At 36.6% G+C, this 15,450-nt stretch overlaps 1 protein-coding gene across 1 annotated transcript; it reads right to left on the bottom strand.

The window, feature by feature from the left end:
* Positions 1 to 1,058: 1,058 nt before the first annotated feature.
* Positions 1,059 to 12,332, bottom strand: prrt2 (proline-rich transmembrane protein 2). Its single transcript, XM_051914318.1, has 5 exons — positions 11,725 to 12,332; positions 10,657 to 10,942; positions 6,551 to 6,861; positions 5,462 to 5,591; positions 1,059 to 2,895 (listed from the first exon to the last, which is right to left on the bottom strand). The coding sequence occupies exons 2-5, from the start codon at positions 10,883 to 10,885 to the stop codon at positions 2,879 to 2,881; spliced, it is 687 nt and encodes a 228-aa protein (XP_051770278.1). The 5' UTR covers positions 10,886 to 10,942; positions 11,725 to 12,332; the 3' UTR covers positions 1,059 to 2,878.
* Between the last annotated feature and the right edge of the window lie 3,118 nt (positions 12,333 to 15,450).

Genomic DNA, 15,450 nt, shown 5'->3' with positions numbered 1-15,450 from the left:
AGCCTTACATCACCAAGTGCAATGCAAAGCGTCGGATGCAGTGGTGTAAAGCAGACCGCCACTGGACTCTAAAGCAGTGGAGACGTGTTCTCTGGAGTGACGAATTACACTTCTCTGTCTGGCAATCCGATGGACGAGTCTGGGTTTGGCGGTTGCCAGGAGAACGGTACTTGCCTGACTGCATTGTGCCAAGTGTAAAGTTTGGTGGAGGGGGGATTATGGTGTGGGGTTGTTTTTCAGGGGTTGGGCTTTGCCCTTTAGTTCCAGTGAAAGGAACTCTTAATGCTTCAGCATACCAAGACATTTTGGACAACTTCATGCTCCCTCAACTTTGTGGGAACAGTTTGGGGATGGCCCCTTCCTGTTCCAACATGACAGTGCACAAAGCAAGGTCCATAAAGACATGGATGAGCGAGTTTGGTGTGGAGGAACTTGACTGGCCTGCACAGAGTCCTGACCTCAACCCGATAGAACACCTTTGGGATGAATTAGAGCGGAGACTTCGATCCAGGCCTTCTCGTCCAACATCACTGCCTGACCTCACAAATGCGCTTCTAGAAGAATGGTCAAAAATTCCCATAAACACACTCCTAAACCTTGTGGAAAGCTTTCCCAGGAGAGTTGAGGCTGTTATAGCTGCAAAGGGTGGGCCAACTCCGTATTAAACCCTACGGATTAAGAATGGGATGTCATTAAAGTTCATGTGCACGTAAAGGCAAGCGTCCCAAAACTTTTGGCAATATAGTGTATGTATCTGTCTGTCTGTCTGTCAGTATGTCTATCTATCTATCTATCTATCTATCTATCTGTCTATCTATCTTCTCCAGTCTCTGTGACCAAGTAACGGCACACACACACAAAAAATGGACAGACCTATATATAACTCCATTTTTACACTGTTTTCTCCATGCTGTCTTCAATATGTCCAGTCTAATTCTCATATCTCGCACACCTGAAGAGAGGCAGATGGTATCCCTGGCAACAGAAGATTCAAACTCACTTAGTCCCACTAACATTTGAGGACAAAGAACACTCCCGTAGTCAGACACCGGCGAGAATTCACAGCTGTTTCACATCTTTTTAATGCTTTATTCTGTTTCCCTAAGGAGTATACATAGAGGGAAATAGTGCTGCTTACAAGACTATCAAAATATTTGAGAAAGAAGAGGTGCATGCAAAAATAAGTGCACAATGTTTGTAAAAGCTAAATATTTCATACATTTCAGCTCTTCATCTTTCTATCAGGACAGACTAAAACAAGAATGTATTTCCATTTGCCAAAAGGTTATTAGGAAAAATAAAAGGCTGTAATAAAAATATTTTTAAAAAAAAAGATATAAATAAATACATGGATTGAACCTACAGGACCTACCATAAATATAATTATTCACACTTCACAAATTCTATAGTACAGCATATGCAATACCATTGCATCTAAACAGAGGGAATGCACGAGCTACATCCATTCATTCGCAACCATGAGAATGATGACATTGACCGCCATTGTTACAAACCCAACTTGTCAAAATCTCATCATCTTACATTCCTTTTTATATACAGTACAACTCAAACACCTACAGCAGTATAATCGCTTCCAGAACCCATGAGCTCAGTATTACCAGCCAAATGTCCCATTTGGATCTACAGGAAAGTTCATTAACACAACGTCTAATTAATACAATATTGCAAGTTTCGGTTGTGATTCGGCTACATTTAGCTACAGATATTTCAGATTACACAGTGTTTGTAAATAACCCAACAACACAGTTCAATACAAAGGTTTGCAGCAGACATTGGTGTGTTTTAATAAAGATTATTATTTCCAGAAACACTTTTACCATGTGATGAAAATCTATCCTGCCTGTGAGTGCTTGCATATTGCTTTATCAAAAGGGGGTGAGGATGTTGGAAATTATAATTTCGGTTTTTCCAAAACATTATTATTAGCTACATTTTGTCTATGCATGACTACACACAAGTCATGTTCAAGAACAGTCAAAGTTTCTTGGTGAAATGACAAAAAAAAAGGTTTGATTGTCATTTGATAAAGTGAAATGAAATATTAAACAATAATTAAAATGTATCATGATTTAAATGTATGATGTCAGAAAATAAATCAAACATTTTTCCTCACCTTTTTAAAAGTTCTCATTTACAGTACAAAATGACATTAATATAATAAAGATAACTCTTTTTACTAAGATATCTCTCCTCTTTACTCACAGGTGATCTTCTCATAAATGAGGTTTTGAAAACAGAACAAATGTTGCCGACATAGTGAATCAAGTGTGTCTCTGATATAAGGATGTGATCACGACTCCAGTTATACGTGAGCTTTCTCACGACTGACGACGTCCACTTCATCACAAGTGAGCCACATTAAAATCTTCAGAGCAATTGGCTTGTGACTCTCATTGGATACTGAAAGGGAATAATCAGACAAACCCACGTCTGTATATTGATTTGGCTTGTTTTCTGCTTCTGGAGAAGGAAAAATACTTTTGCTTTACCAGCAATTCTCCTCTACGACAGCGTGTGAGTGGTACAGCCAGACTTTACAGAATGTGAGCAGTATTTGTTCAAGTTTAGGTGAGAGAGCTGTTACCCATGAAGTGCTCCGACAACTTCTGAGTAAGTGCCAAGGAACTAATCTCAGTTAACTGTGAGACTTCAGTGAAAGTATCCCGCTCCGTCTGTTTGAAGGGTGGCATGTTGGTGCAGATTACCAAGGGTTCTTTCAGAGAGCAAAGGCATTTGATAATCGATTGCTCTCTGAGAAGCGATTGCCGTCACAGCAGCAGTGGGGCGAGACAAATGGGCCGTGGTGTTCGGGTCAGTGGTCTGATGCGAAGCTGAATTCCAGGCACGCTCACCGCACTCAGGATTTTATATTAACTGAAAATCACAAATAAATCATGTTATTAATGTTAATATAAAAAAAACAACACAAAACACACTGCACTCTAATGATTATGTTATCTTTTCTGTCAGAGCTTTTTGTCTAGACTCCAGCTCCACTTAATATTATCAAGTTGTGCTTCATATTTTTGTGGAAATATATTTTTGTCTGGATGCTTTGATGAATATAAAGTTCAGAAGAACAACTTTTATGTTAAATATATATATATATATACATACAGTGCTCAGCGTAAATAAGTACACCCCCTTTGAAAAGTAACATTTTAAACAATATCTCAATGAACACAAATACTATTTCCAAAATGTTGATAAGTTAAAAGATCTGTTTAACTTATAACATGAAAGTAAGGTTAATAATATAACTTGGAGAATAAAATTTTCATTTTTACTCAAATAAGGGTGATGCAAAAATGAGTACACCCCACTGAAAGTCTCTGGAGCAAAGCTAAATTTTAGACTACAAATGTCTAATTTAACAAGAATTCAACCACAGGTGAGTCTAATTTTTCATTACACAGGTGTCCAGCAGACAGATGACTATAAAAAGGTGTTAAAACCCCTTCCCATTTCATGCTGTCAGCAATGGCACCACATGGAAGAGAAATGTCACAAGACCTGAGAAGGAAAATAATTTCTTTACACCAGAAAGGTGAAGGCTACAAGAAGATCAGCAAAGCTTTACTTATCAGTCAGAATACTGTAGCAAAAGTAGTACAAAAATTTAAAAAGATGGAACTGCAACCATCTCTGCAACCAGACGTCCAGGTCGTCCACGGAAGTTAACACCTTGACAGGAGCATCTTCTGATGAGAAGGGTTGAAGAAAAACTGCAGTAAACTTGCATGCCGATATCTAAAGAAGTAGAAAGCCAAACTGGGGTGACTGGGGTGACACAATGCGGCAGAGGAATGGCATGCATGGGTGCCGTCCACGAAAGAAGCCTTTCCTAAAGCCCAGGCACAAAAAAGCCCACCTAGAGTTTGCCAGGGCTCATGCTGACAAAGATTAAGACTACTGGGACTCTGTACTCTGGAGTGATGAGACCAAGATAAATGTTTTTGGAACTGATGGCTTCAAAACTGTATGACATCGCAAAGGTGAGGAATACAAAGAAAAATGCATGGTGCCTACAGTGAAACATGGTGGTGGCAGTGTCCTTATGTGGGGCTGCTGGTGTCGGGGAGCTGCATTTCATTGATGGCATCATGAATTCACAGATGTACTGCTCTATACTGAAAGAGAAGATGCTACCATCACTCCGTGCCCTTGGTCGTCGTGCACTTTTCCAACATGACAATGATCATCTAAGGCCACTGTTGGATTTCTGAAGAAGAACAGGGTGAAAGTGATTCAGTGGCTCCTCATCTGAACCCAATCGAACACCTATGGGGAATTCCGAAGAGACAAGTTGAGCATCACTCTCCATCCAGCATCCAGTCTCTAAAAGAGGTCATTCTTGAAGAACGGACAAAGATAGATGTTGCAAAATGTCGCCAACTTGTTGATTCCATGCCTAGAAGACTTGGTGCTGTCATTAAAAATCATGGAGGCCATACAAACTACTAGATGCAGTAGTTTTTGTTGTGGGGTGTACTCATTTTTGCATAACCCTAATTTGAGTAAAACTGAAAATGTAGTTCTCTAAACTAACTTATAACATGAAAGTAAGGTTAATAATATAAATTAACCTTACTTTCATGTTATAAGTTAAACAGATGTTATATTAAACTTAGTCTTGTCAACATTTTGGAAATTGTTTTTGTGTTCATTGAGATATTGTTTAAAATGTTACTTTTCAAAGGGGGTGTACTCATTTACGCTGAGCACTGAATATATATATATATATATATATATATATATAAACAAAACTAAAATATAATTTTAAAAAAATCGCCTGAGCTTTCTTTCTGTTACTTTTCATTGACGTCACTTGTCTTTTCTATGTAACACTCACTTTTCATAATCCAATCAATTCTCATTGTATTGACTCCAGTCCTGTCCTATTTTTTAACTGAATATCCTGTTCACTTTGAAATACATCACATAGTGGAAGTAAATGGGTTGTGTCGAGTGCCGTTTCACTGACGTTAAATATGAGGGAGAGATTCGATTGGATTCTGTTTGTTTGCATCAGTGTTTGCAACAGTGACTTCTTTACATCTACCTTGTCTACCTAATATCATTCATTATTCAAGTGATTTCAAATAATCAGTGTTAACTGTAAAGGTCTTCTAATCACCTACAGCTTTGTAGAAATTTTCCCAACATTAAAGCATAAAGCTAACTGCCCACTGGGAAAAAGCAGAAGCATTTAAACACTTCAAAAGAACAACAAGAAAAAATCTCTAGCCACAAAGGATTCTCTGGTTTTTTACCTACTTATATGTCCTATGAATAGAGTTACGATTCAGATAATCCGTTCTGAGATGGAATGCATGTATTTCCAGCATTGAGGAGCATATTTTGTGTTGAGTGAGTGTGCGTGACTATGAAGTGGATACAGTCCCACGAGGCATGAGTGAAGAGGTTAGAGATCGCTTACTTGACAGATTCACGGCGCATGCTACAATGATGAGCGCTCCTCCCACCAGTGAGACCACAGAAAGCAGCTTCGCCACGCGACCCAAGCGTCTCGCTCCGTCTACGTTCCCCTGCTCCAGACTGTTCCGGGACTAAGAGAACATGACAGTGAGATCTGAGGTTCCATTAAAGTCTGAATCATCTTACATATTCAACAAACACGCAATGAAAAATTCAGTCTGGTATACTGAGGGAAAAATAATAATTTTGCATCTCCATTTGATATTATTACATAGAGAAAAGGGATCATGTAATGAAGCGGGAGCCTTTACCTTTCTGATAAAGTCATTTTTAGATAAAGTCTTGTAAGATTAGATTTCTATTGGACATATAATGTGTTTAAATGTCAATACCATCTCAAGCAAAATTATTAAAACTGAATATATATTAGAATATAATTATTCCTCCAGAAAAGTAACAGGGTTGACGGTAACTGGTTTGACATTACAAGTCTTGCGATCAAGTTTTACGAAATTATATTTCAGTAAATATCCAATAACAATAATAATACATCAACAATACTCCAATTGTCAGTTGTTTACTATACAAAATCATGGTAACAGGGTTGACATTTTTAAGATTTCTCCATACTGAAAAATGAAATATAGTGACTTGAAATCATGCTGACGCCATAATCTATATTTTAAATTTATTTATGGGATAGTTCAAACTTTAAAATGGAAAATATGATGGTAACAGGGTTGATACACAGCTACTTTGTAATAAAACAATTAACTGAAACCTAAAAATGAATAAAGACAAAATGCTAGCAGCTCCATATACTGTATTTTTTTATCATTACTAAAATATGTATATTTGCTAATAAATAAGGAGACTTTGGAAACATATGGCTGGGGAAAGACCTGAAATAAAATAATAAAATAAAATACATTTTTAGTAAAATGTTAATATTAAAAAATATTTATTTAAAAATATTTAAAAATAAATATTTGTTAAAAAAAATTAACAGTTATTCATTGTTAAAATTAAGTATATGAGGGACACAAATGACATCCTGCAGAATGAACCAAAAGGCCCCAGTTCTACATACCATGATGGAGTAAACAAATCCCACAATGTTGATTGGCCAGACAGGGCAGAAGCAAGCGATGACAGCGAGGATGAGGTAGTCTTTGGGTTTGGAGCGGTCCATAGGGGGGTTGGTGGCGATACTAGAATGGCGTGAAATAGAGGGCCGCGGGGAGAACGCTGTGTAGGCGATGGAGCTGGAGCGGCTGCCCATCCGGGTGCGGCCCACATGTGGATGGTGCGAATGAGGAAGAGAATGATGCCGGCGAGGAGGAGAGGAGAGAATTGGTTTGGATGCAAAGGCATCGTTTGGGGAAGAACAAATCCCATCAACTGCCAAAACAAAGAGAGGATGTAAGAAAACAAAAATACTAAAACTGGCAATTTTGTTACTTGATCCCATGATGATACAAAGGAACTAATCTATCCATTTTAGAGAATACATACACTACTGGACAAAAAATAAATTAAAAAAATAAAATGTGTCTCTTCTGCTCACCAACGCTGCATTTATTTGATTAAAAATACAGTAAAAACAGCAATATTGTGAAATATTATTACAATTTAAAATAACTATTTTCTGTTTAAATGTAATATGAAATGTAATTTATTCCTGTGATGCAAAGCTGAATTTTCAGCATCATTACTCCAGTCTTCAGTGTCACATGATCCTTCAAAAATCATTCTAATATGCTGATTTGCTGCTTAAGAAACATTCCAGATTATTATCAATGTTGAAAACAGTTGTGCTGCTTAATATTTTTTGTGGAAACCATGATCTACTACCATTCGAAGTAATACTAATATTCAGCAAGTATGCATTAAAATGAACAAAAGTGATTTCTATTTCAAATAAATGCTGTTCTTTTGAACATTCTATTCAACAAAGAATCCTGAAACAAAATGTAGCATGGATTCCACAAAAATATTAAACAACAAACACTGTTTTTTAACATTGTTAATAATAAGAACCATTATTAATAATTATAGAGCACTAATAAAAAACTTATTGACTCCAAACTTTTGATTGGTAGTGTATAATAGGACAATCATTTTATATAATGTGCACATTCATTCAAACAATCACTAAGAGAGACCATCATTCTCTTTTTTGTAACTGTCTGTTGTCATTATTGTTTGCCTCCCCATGTTTTCCTCCAAATGTGATGATGATAGAAACCCAGGATGCCGTGCTCTTGAAAACAACTTTAATTAAATGGCCACCAATGCAATTAATTCACTAATGTCTGTCATGCCTTTCAGCCCCTCCTGCCAGGAAGCCCCGTTGGCAATTTTAATTAGGATGCACAACTTTAATTTAATTAAGTGTATTTACGATAGGCTCAGCGACTGTTAAAAGAAGGGAAATAAAAAATTTGCCATGTTGGTCTTAACCTCAAATGAACTCCTCAGAGCATCACCAGGCCACAATAAACATCAAAACAGTGGAGATGAGTTGTGCTTGACCACTGCCAGCTCTCGGCCTTGATCATTCTGTCAACAAAGAAATGGCACTCAGAAGAGATTGTGCATTATTTACAATGATCGGATTTACAGCGCAGCAAACTATTCCTCTAACAGAGCTGCTGGGAAGTGTGCTCTGAATTAATCATTTTCACTTTTTATTTTTGCTTTTAAAAAGCTATTTGCTTATTAAATCCTAAAATTATGCATCATATATTTCTCTTGTATAACCAGGATCAGAAACCAGGGTTTAGAGCACATATGATTAAAAATAAAAAAATAAATAAAAATGCCCCAGATTTAAAATGTGGGGAGTGGGGACAGAAAGTATGCCTGTAGTGTAATTGCTCTTTTTGATAGGTTATGTAACATGTATAATATTCTATTCTAGGCCTGTCTATTTATGGTTTTAGTGCCTCTGCAGTGACTGTAGTGACCTGTAGCTGTCAGATATATCTATTAGCTGTCTTAGAATTGAGCTTTTGTGAATGCGTAGCTAATTAAGTGGTTTTCGATTTAAAAAGAAACAACTAGTCAGCTCTAAAAACACTGAATGTGAAGAAAACACACCCCAACATCTCCTAGACCTGAAACAGGGATGTTATATCTTGAATTTACAGCTACTTTTGTTTTTGAAATTGATCTGGTTCAGTGTTCTTATTGTTAACAAAGAGTATTAAAAATCATTTTTGTTCATTAAAAAAAATATATATATACATATATGAAAAATGTAAACTTTAAAAACTTCTTAGCAACTGCCTTAGCAACTAACTGAAATAAAATAAGTTGAAGTTGAAGTCCTATTTACCAAAATTGAAATTAAAAAGCTAAACAGAAATATATATAATATAATATAAATGTCCTGGCTCTTCCATGCTTTATAATGGTAGTAAATGGGGCGTTGTATTTCTTTCCATCCATCCATCCATCCATCCATCATAAATATAATCCATACGGCTCCAGGGGGTTAATAAAGGCCTTCTGAAGTAAATCGAAGGGTTTAGGTAAGAAAAATATCCATATTTAAAACTTTATAAACTATAAAACTAGCTTCTGGCAAACGGCTGTACGCAAGTCGAGTTACGGCGAAAGAGTATCCCCTGACATGACGCATGATGTATTGATGAACGCCGAAGCGCAGAGGAGAGAGCAAAACAAAACGGTCACGAATTAGAAGTCTAAAACAAGATTTTTTAAAGAAAAATGTCAGAGGATTTCATTATAAGAAAAGAGGAGACTGAGTTTGTCTCCCAGCCCTATTTGTTTGAACCACGAGAGGCGTCTAAGCTTGCGACACTCCTACATCCTACGTCATACATCGCTTCAGAAGTTACTCTTTTGGTGCAAGTCGACTTGCTGTCTGCCGGAAACTAGTTATTTTAGTTTATAAAGTTTTAAATATGGATATTTTTCTTACAAAAACCCATCGCTTCACTCACTCATCACTCATCGCAGAAGGCCTTTATTAACCCCCTGGAGCCGTGGGAAGTACTTTTATGATGGATGGATGTGCTTTTTTGGGCTTCAAAATACAACGTCCCATTCACTACCATTATAAAGCTTGGAAGAGCCAGGACATTATTTAATATAACACTGATTGTGTTCGTCTGAAAGAAGATAGTCATATACACCTAGGATGGCTTAAGGGTGAGTAAATCATGGGATAATTTTAATTTTTGGGTGAACTAACCCTTTAAAGGGGCTATGTGTAGAATTCAGAAAGCCTTGTTATTAGCGACACCGGTGGCTGTTAAGTGAACTGCAGCCAGCAACTTGCTGCTCACACTCGTACACACGTAACGTACAGGAGACTGAACGTGATTCAAGGACCCAATATACTCACGGCGCAAGTTCTTTTTCGTTCTTTGCTTAGAAGTAGGGTGACCAGACGTCCCGTTTTTCCCAGGGACAGTCCCGTATTTCAGCTCTATTTTTAGTGTCCCGACATGAAAAATCATGTTTTGTCCCGTATTTCATCTTTACTAAAATTTTGTTAGAACTGGGTGATTATAGACCAAGTAGTAGTAGTAGTAGTAGTGCTCTGTCACGCAAGAACAGCCCAATCAATTTGTCATAGAACAAAATTACCATCCAATCACAATTCATTATCAATTAGTGAAGTATCGATAGTGATTAGTAAAACTGAAATGAAGACTGAAAATTATTAAAATAAAAGCTAATTAAAAATATGATTAAATGCTACAGTATATAATACTAAAATAACACTGATTTGGCTTTATATGTACAGACATTCAGTTTAAGTACTTGACATAACTGACAACATGTCATTGTTTTTAATGGTATCGTAGAAAGAATATATATGATTAGAAAACAAATGTTTATTTCAATTGGAATTTTTTTAAAAATCTTTGTAGTTCTCATTTTCCCTCTTTATTTTGGTCTTTTTGTACCTGCAGTTTTTGAGCTCAGAAAACACTCATTTCATCTCAGTTGTTCGCCTGTTTAATTACACGCCATTTTTAAAGTCATTATACTGATTGCTGTATGCAAATCACTGTAGTCTGATTGGCATAGCAGGACCTGAAAGTCCCTAATGTGTTCTTCCTGGAGACAAGGCAGATGCTTTCATATCAATTATTCTTATCCCCCCTCCTTCACAAAACCCTCCCAAAATGACATATTATTGATGAAATGATGAATTACCACTCTCTGTTTTGTCCTTGACCATAACGATGACCTCTCCAGAGCATCGTGCCTCCTCGTTGGACTGCTGGGGGAGAGAGAGGGGGCGCAGACATGGGAAGGAGTCCGATCCCGCTCCGGTGGTCCCCGGCTGATATGTAACAGGGCCCGGGACCTGGCAGCTCATTGCCTCCTCGTCTTGGGTACAAACCAGAGAGCCCAATGACGCCTGATGGTACTCTGTTTCCATAGAGACAACTGAGGTTGCAAAGGTGGCCAGTGTTGAGTTGATGTTCAGATGGTGTGGCTAAAAACAGAGAAAAATTGTGAGAAACAAGATTTATGTGATGAATCTCATTAACATCGGCACGGAAAAGCATGATGAGATGCAAACTCACACTCTGGCACATGGTGTCATCAACACACACATCATCTGACTTCAAATCACATCCTTCAGAATCCAGCATCCGAGTGCTATTTTTCCCCACAAAAACGCCTTGTTTGCTTTGGTAAAATATAGTTTTCCTCATCCTCTCAGTCATAATGTTTAGTTAATAGTTAATTTTAATTAACATGCATGCTTGTTTACCTCATTTTAACCCCTTAACCTAGAAATATAGGTCATGAAATTGTAAAAAAAAAATCACAGTAAATACTGTGGGAACATATGGTGTTAGTGAAAATAATCACTGGATGCTCTGAAGAATACATGCGTGGAGAACATGAGGGCAAATAGACAAAGCCGTGGGGAAAATAGAAGACATATGGAGAGATGGAGAGAGAGAAAGGGAAAGAGAGTTTAAAAAAAAACAAACAAAAAAAAACAAGAGTGTTAATATAATTTAGTCCATAGATCATATATACACTATAATGACGAATATAAAGATAAATAAATAACGATGGACAATGTATTAAACATTAGAAGCTCTTCTTTGTCCTCATCCATCCAATAACACAGGAACAATTTACCTATCCAGGTTGGGGAAACCCTTTGTTTTCTAATTAATTTGTTTTCTGTGAAAAATGAAAAAGCATACAGATGTTGATTTGTACACATAACATATATATATAGCATAAATAAACACCCACCTCACACCGCGCGGTTCAAGCCAGTGTGCGATTGGAGTCGCACGTACGCTGTTAGTCCATTTGCATAAACACTCGCGAGGGAGATTCTAATCACAATTCGATATTCCGATGTGGCATTTAAACCTCGTTCTGCACATTAAAAGAAAAACAGCGCGTGAAGTGCCGCGGTGGTGTTGTTTCGGTAGGGATGCGCTCAGGTCTGCAGGCTCACACTCACTGGACGGGAGGAGGAAACGGGAGGAGAGTAAAGCGGCGTGAAATGAGTAAACTACATGAACTGCGCGCACTGGAAAACCCTGGGATGGGGAAAAAAAAACTCTAGTGGATGAGTGACAGTGACACACTTATTATGCAGGCTGATTATAGGCTATAGTCTCATAATCATAGGTTATATTAGAGTGCCCGCGCTACACGCTACAATTAACAAGAATTTCCACAAAATAAGTAGGCTTCGCAGTTCATTAGTAGGCTATTACTCAGTACTAATGTAAAACAAAGATTCATGAACATTGCAACGTAAACCTTAACCCCAAAAAGAAATTAATTACTCACCCTCATGTCGTTCCAAACGACCTTCGTTCATCGTCGGAACAAGTATTAAGATGTTTTTGATGAAATCCAACAGGTTTTTTTAAATTTATCCTCCATAGAAAGCAATGTTTTAGGCTACCACATTCAAGGTCCAGAAAAGTAGTAAAGACATCGTTAAAATAGTCAACGTGACTACACTGGTTCAACCTTAATGTTATGAAGCGACGAGAATACTTTTTGTGCACAAAAACAAAAAAATTATAATTATTCAACAATTTCTTCTCTACCCTGCAAGTCTCTTATGCTGTTTACGTTGTATAGACAGTGCAGCACTTCCGGGTTCTACGTCAGAACGCCATGCATACGTCGTGCTGCTCACGTGAACAGCGTCGGCCAATAATGAGCCGGCGTTCTGACTTAGAACCTGGAAGCCTGCACTGTGTTTAAAACAAACAGCATAGGAGAATGATATATGACATTATATTTAGATTCCTTGTAAATCTGAAATTGGTTGTTTGTCATGTGTTTTAATGCATTATACTTTCTAGGAGTGTGTTCAATGAAGGCTATTATGTATTATAACTGTGGTTACAATTATTCATGAGATCATACAATGCATTATAAGGTGCATTACAAGGCATAATTAATGCATTAAAATACTTATTACAATATACAATACATATTTATTTAGTTTAAAGTTTAGCCTTTTTTTTTTTTACTAATTTACAGTGAAAACTGGCTCCTTGAAGATTCGAAGAACTGATAACACATTTCTGAACTAAAATTCATGTAATCCTTTATGTTCTCACCATATTTTACTGTACTTGTTTTTTTCTTGTATGTAAATGTATAATATATATTTAAATGTATATGTATAGTAATATATATTTTAATACTTTTTTTAAACAAATCAATATTTTACAATATAAGTTATTGCCAAGGTAAATATATTTCATATTTGTAACTACTGTGAAATACAGTAAAAATCTTTTGCATCTGAAATATACTAATTTTAGAGTTTATGCAGATTTAAGTAGTTTGGTATATTATTATATTAAAGATATACAGTTATGAATGGTAAAAGACACAATCCAGAAGCCATCCTGTAATCCCTGAAATGTTGTCACCAAATACTGTAAATTGTACTTTTTACAGTGATCAACATAAGCAGTTCCACAAAATATGAACATTATGCAGTTAATTTATATAACTCAGTCATTTATAAATACATAAAATGAACATTGCAGTGTGAAACGTAACCCTAAAAAGCAAGTTTCCAAAAATAGATTAGTGAAACGCTTTACTTGAAATAATTGACCCTTTGTAAATTCTTTTCATATGTGGGTGAAGCGGTCATCATCTCTGTTATAATCAATTTTCTTTTCTTCTTGTTAAAAAGGGTTACAAGCATTACAGTGAAAACATGAAAGTGAATCTACGCACTGGTCTTATATCACGCGGTTCTGTGATTGGCCGGTCTGGTCTGCCGCAAGGATGTCAAGCTGGTTAAAGGATTGTGTCTCTGAGTAATAAATAAGCAGTGTTGACTGCAGGCCCTCAGCAGCTGCTGCTGCAGGCAGACATGTGCAGACACATCCACTCACCAACAACGGATTTACAGTCGCAAAATGCAAATACTGAATGACAAGTCAAGGATATACAGAGTCCTTAAAAAGTCTGTGGCCATGTAAGCCTAAGCTTAAAATGTATGAATATAATTACACAAAACACCAAACCAATTTGACAGTCACTTTTTGCAGAAATATGTTTCATAGGTTTAAGTTATAAAACAATATATTGCCCAAAATTAGGATTAATATACTTCTGAAGCTCCTGTAGACTCAGCCCTGCAGTTGAACACTATATTTCACGGGGAAAAAAAACAACCCAGATAAAAAATAACATTTAAAATAAAGCTTTATTTCAGCTTTTACTGTAATACTTTTGAATTATGAGCCTATTCATTATTAAGGCCTTTATAGTTGTCCCATTTCAGAATATTAATATTGTAAACCATGCATTGATTCAGTCTTCCACATATTCTTTAGTTTATTGAACAAAATGAATTTAATCCATCCACACTACTGGACACCATAAGGCTAAACTGCACTTTATCTCTGTGTTTGGAAGTGCATTTTGTGAATCGCCAAGTCATTGTCACAAAATGTTGACATTTAAATCGATATATAATACTTGTCATATTAATAATAAATACTAAAACCCTTAGGTTGTGTTGACAATATTTTGTAACATTTTGGACAGAATCCCCCAACCACCCGCAAGCAAAAACTACTTGGCACATAGGCTAATTACATATTTTATCGTCAAGTTATAATTCAGGAGCATAACTGACCCTTCGCAAAAGGTATGTAAACAATCTCATCCTACTAATTATAGCACGAAATAAACATGAATGAACATCAGAAGGTATGTTGTTTCAACCACGGAATAACAGTTCAAGTCCACCGACGTTAATCTATGAACTCTGTCTGGTTTGATTGTTGGACAAAATGGCAGATTCAGCTAGTAAGATCACCTGTCAATCAAACTTCAGACAGAGGGTGAATTATCAAAACCAAGCATTTTACGTCTTTTGGAAGTAGCATTCAAAAAAAGTCTAAGTTCGAATGGGCGTGAAGACTCTGCAGATTTGTCCCTTTGAGGTAAAGTTCCTTTAACACAAGTCATTTCACTCGGTGGCCATCTTTGAAACGCAGCTCCTATCTCTTTTGAATCTCCAAATCTGTTTGCAAAGCTTTCGATTAAATTACATATTTGAAATCACCAAAGAAATCTGACAACAACTGTCTTATAAATTGTTAAAACGCTAAACGCTCGAATCATGACAAAAGGCATTTTTCAGGCTAGATCAAGCTAATGCGCATGCGCAATCCTAACAGCAGCTGGAGTGACGATGACTTTACCAATCGGCGCTTGGCTCTTATTTAGAAGGCGGGACTTATTCCGCTATATTGCGCGTTGCACTTTCTCCCATTCAAAACAATACGAGTGATGCATCTTGCATTATTCTATAGTCTTTGTTTATACTGGTCAATGTGGGGAGAATCTCATGCTGATCTTAAAACTATAGCTCTGTTAAAGGATGTTTTTGAGAATCCCAATAATGCAGTGGTTCACAAAATTAATAATTTCAGGTATTACAGCCATTTGTCATGAAAAATAAACTCACTGAGC

This window comes from Ctenopharyngodon idella, chromosome 12, assembly GCF_019924925.1.
Source record: "Ctenopharyngodon idella isolate HZGC_01 chromosome 12, HZGC01, whole genome shotgun sequence".
NCBI lineage: Eukaryota > Metazoa > Chordata > Actinopteri > Cypriniformes > Xenocyprididae > Ctenopharyngodon > Ctenopharyngodon idella.
This window is presented reverse-complemented; position numbering and strand designations above follow the sequence as displayed.

Bases quoted from the DNA above. Each gene is read 5' to 3' on its own strand.
- prrt2 (XM_051914318.1), bottom strand. From the start codon at position 10,885: ATGGAAACAGAGTACCATCAGGCGTCATTGGGCTCTCTGGTTTGTACC. The intron at 6,862-10,656 runs GTAATTCATCAT...TTGTTTTGGCAG, and splicing joins CAAGGACAAAACAGAGAGTG to TTGATGGGATTTGTTCTTCC. The intron at 5,592-6,550 runs GTATGTAGAACT...ATGTTCTCTTAG, and splicing joins GATTTGTTTACTCCATCATG to TCCCGGAACAGTCTGGAGCA.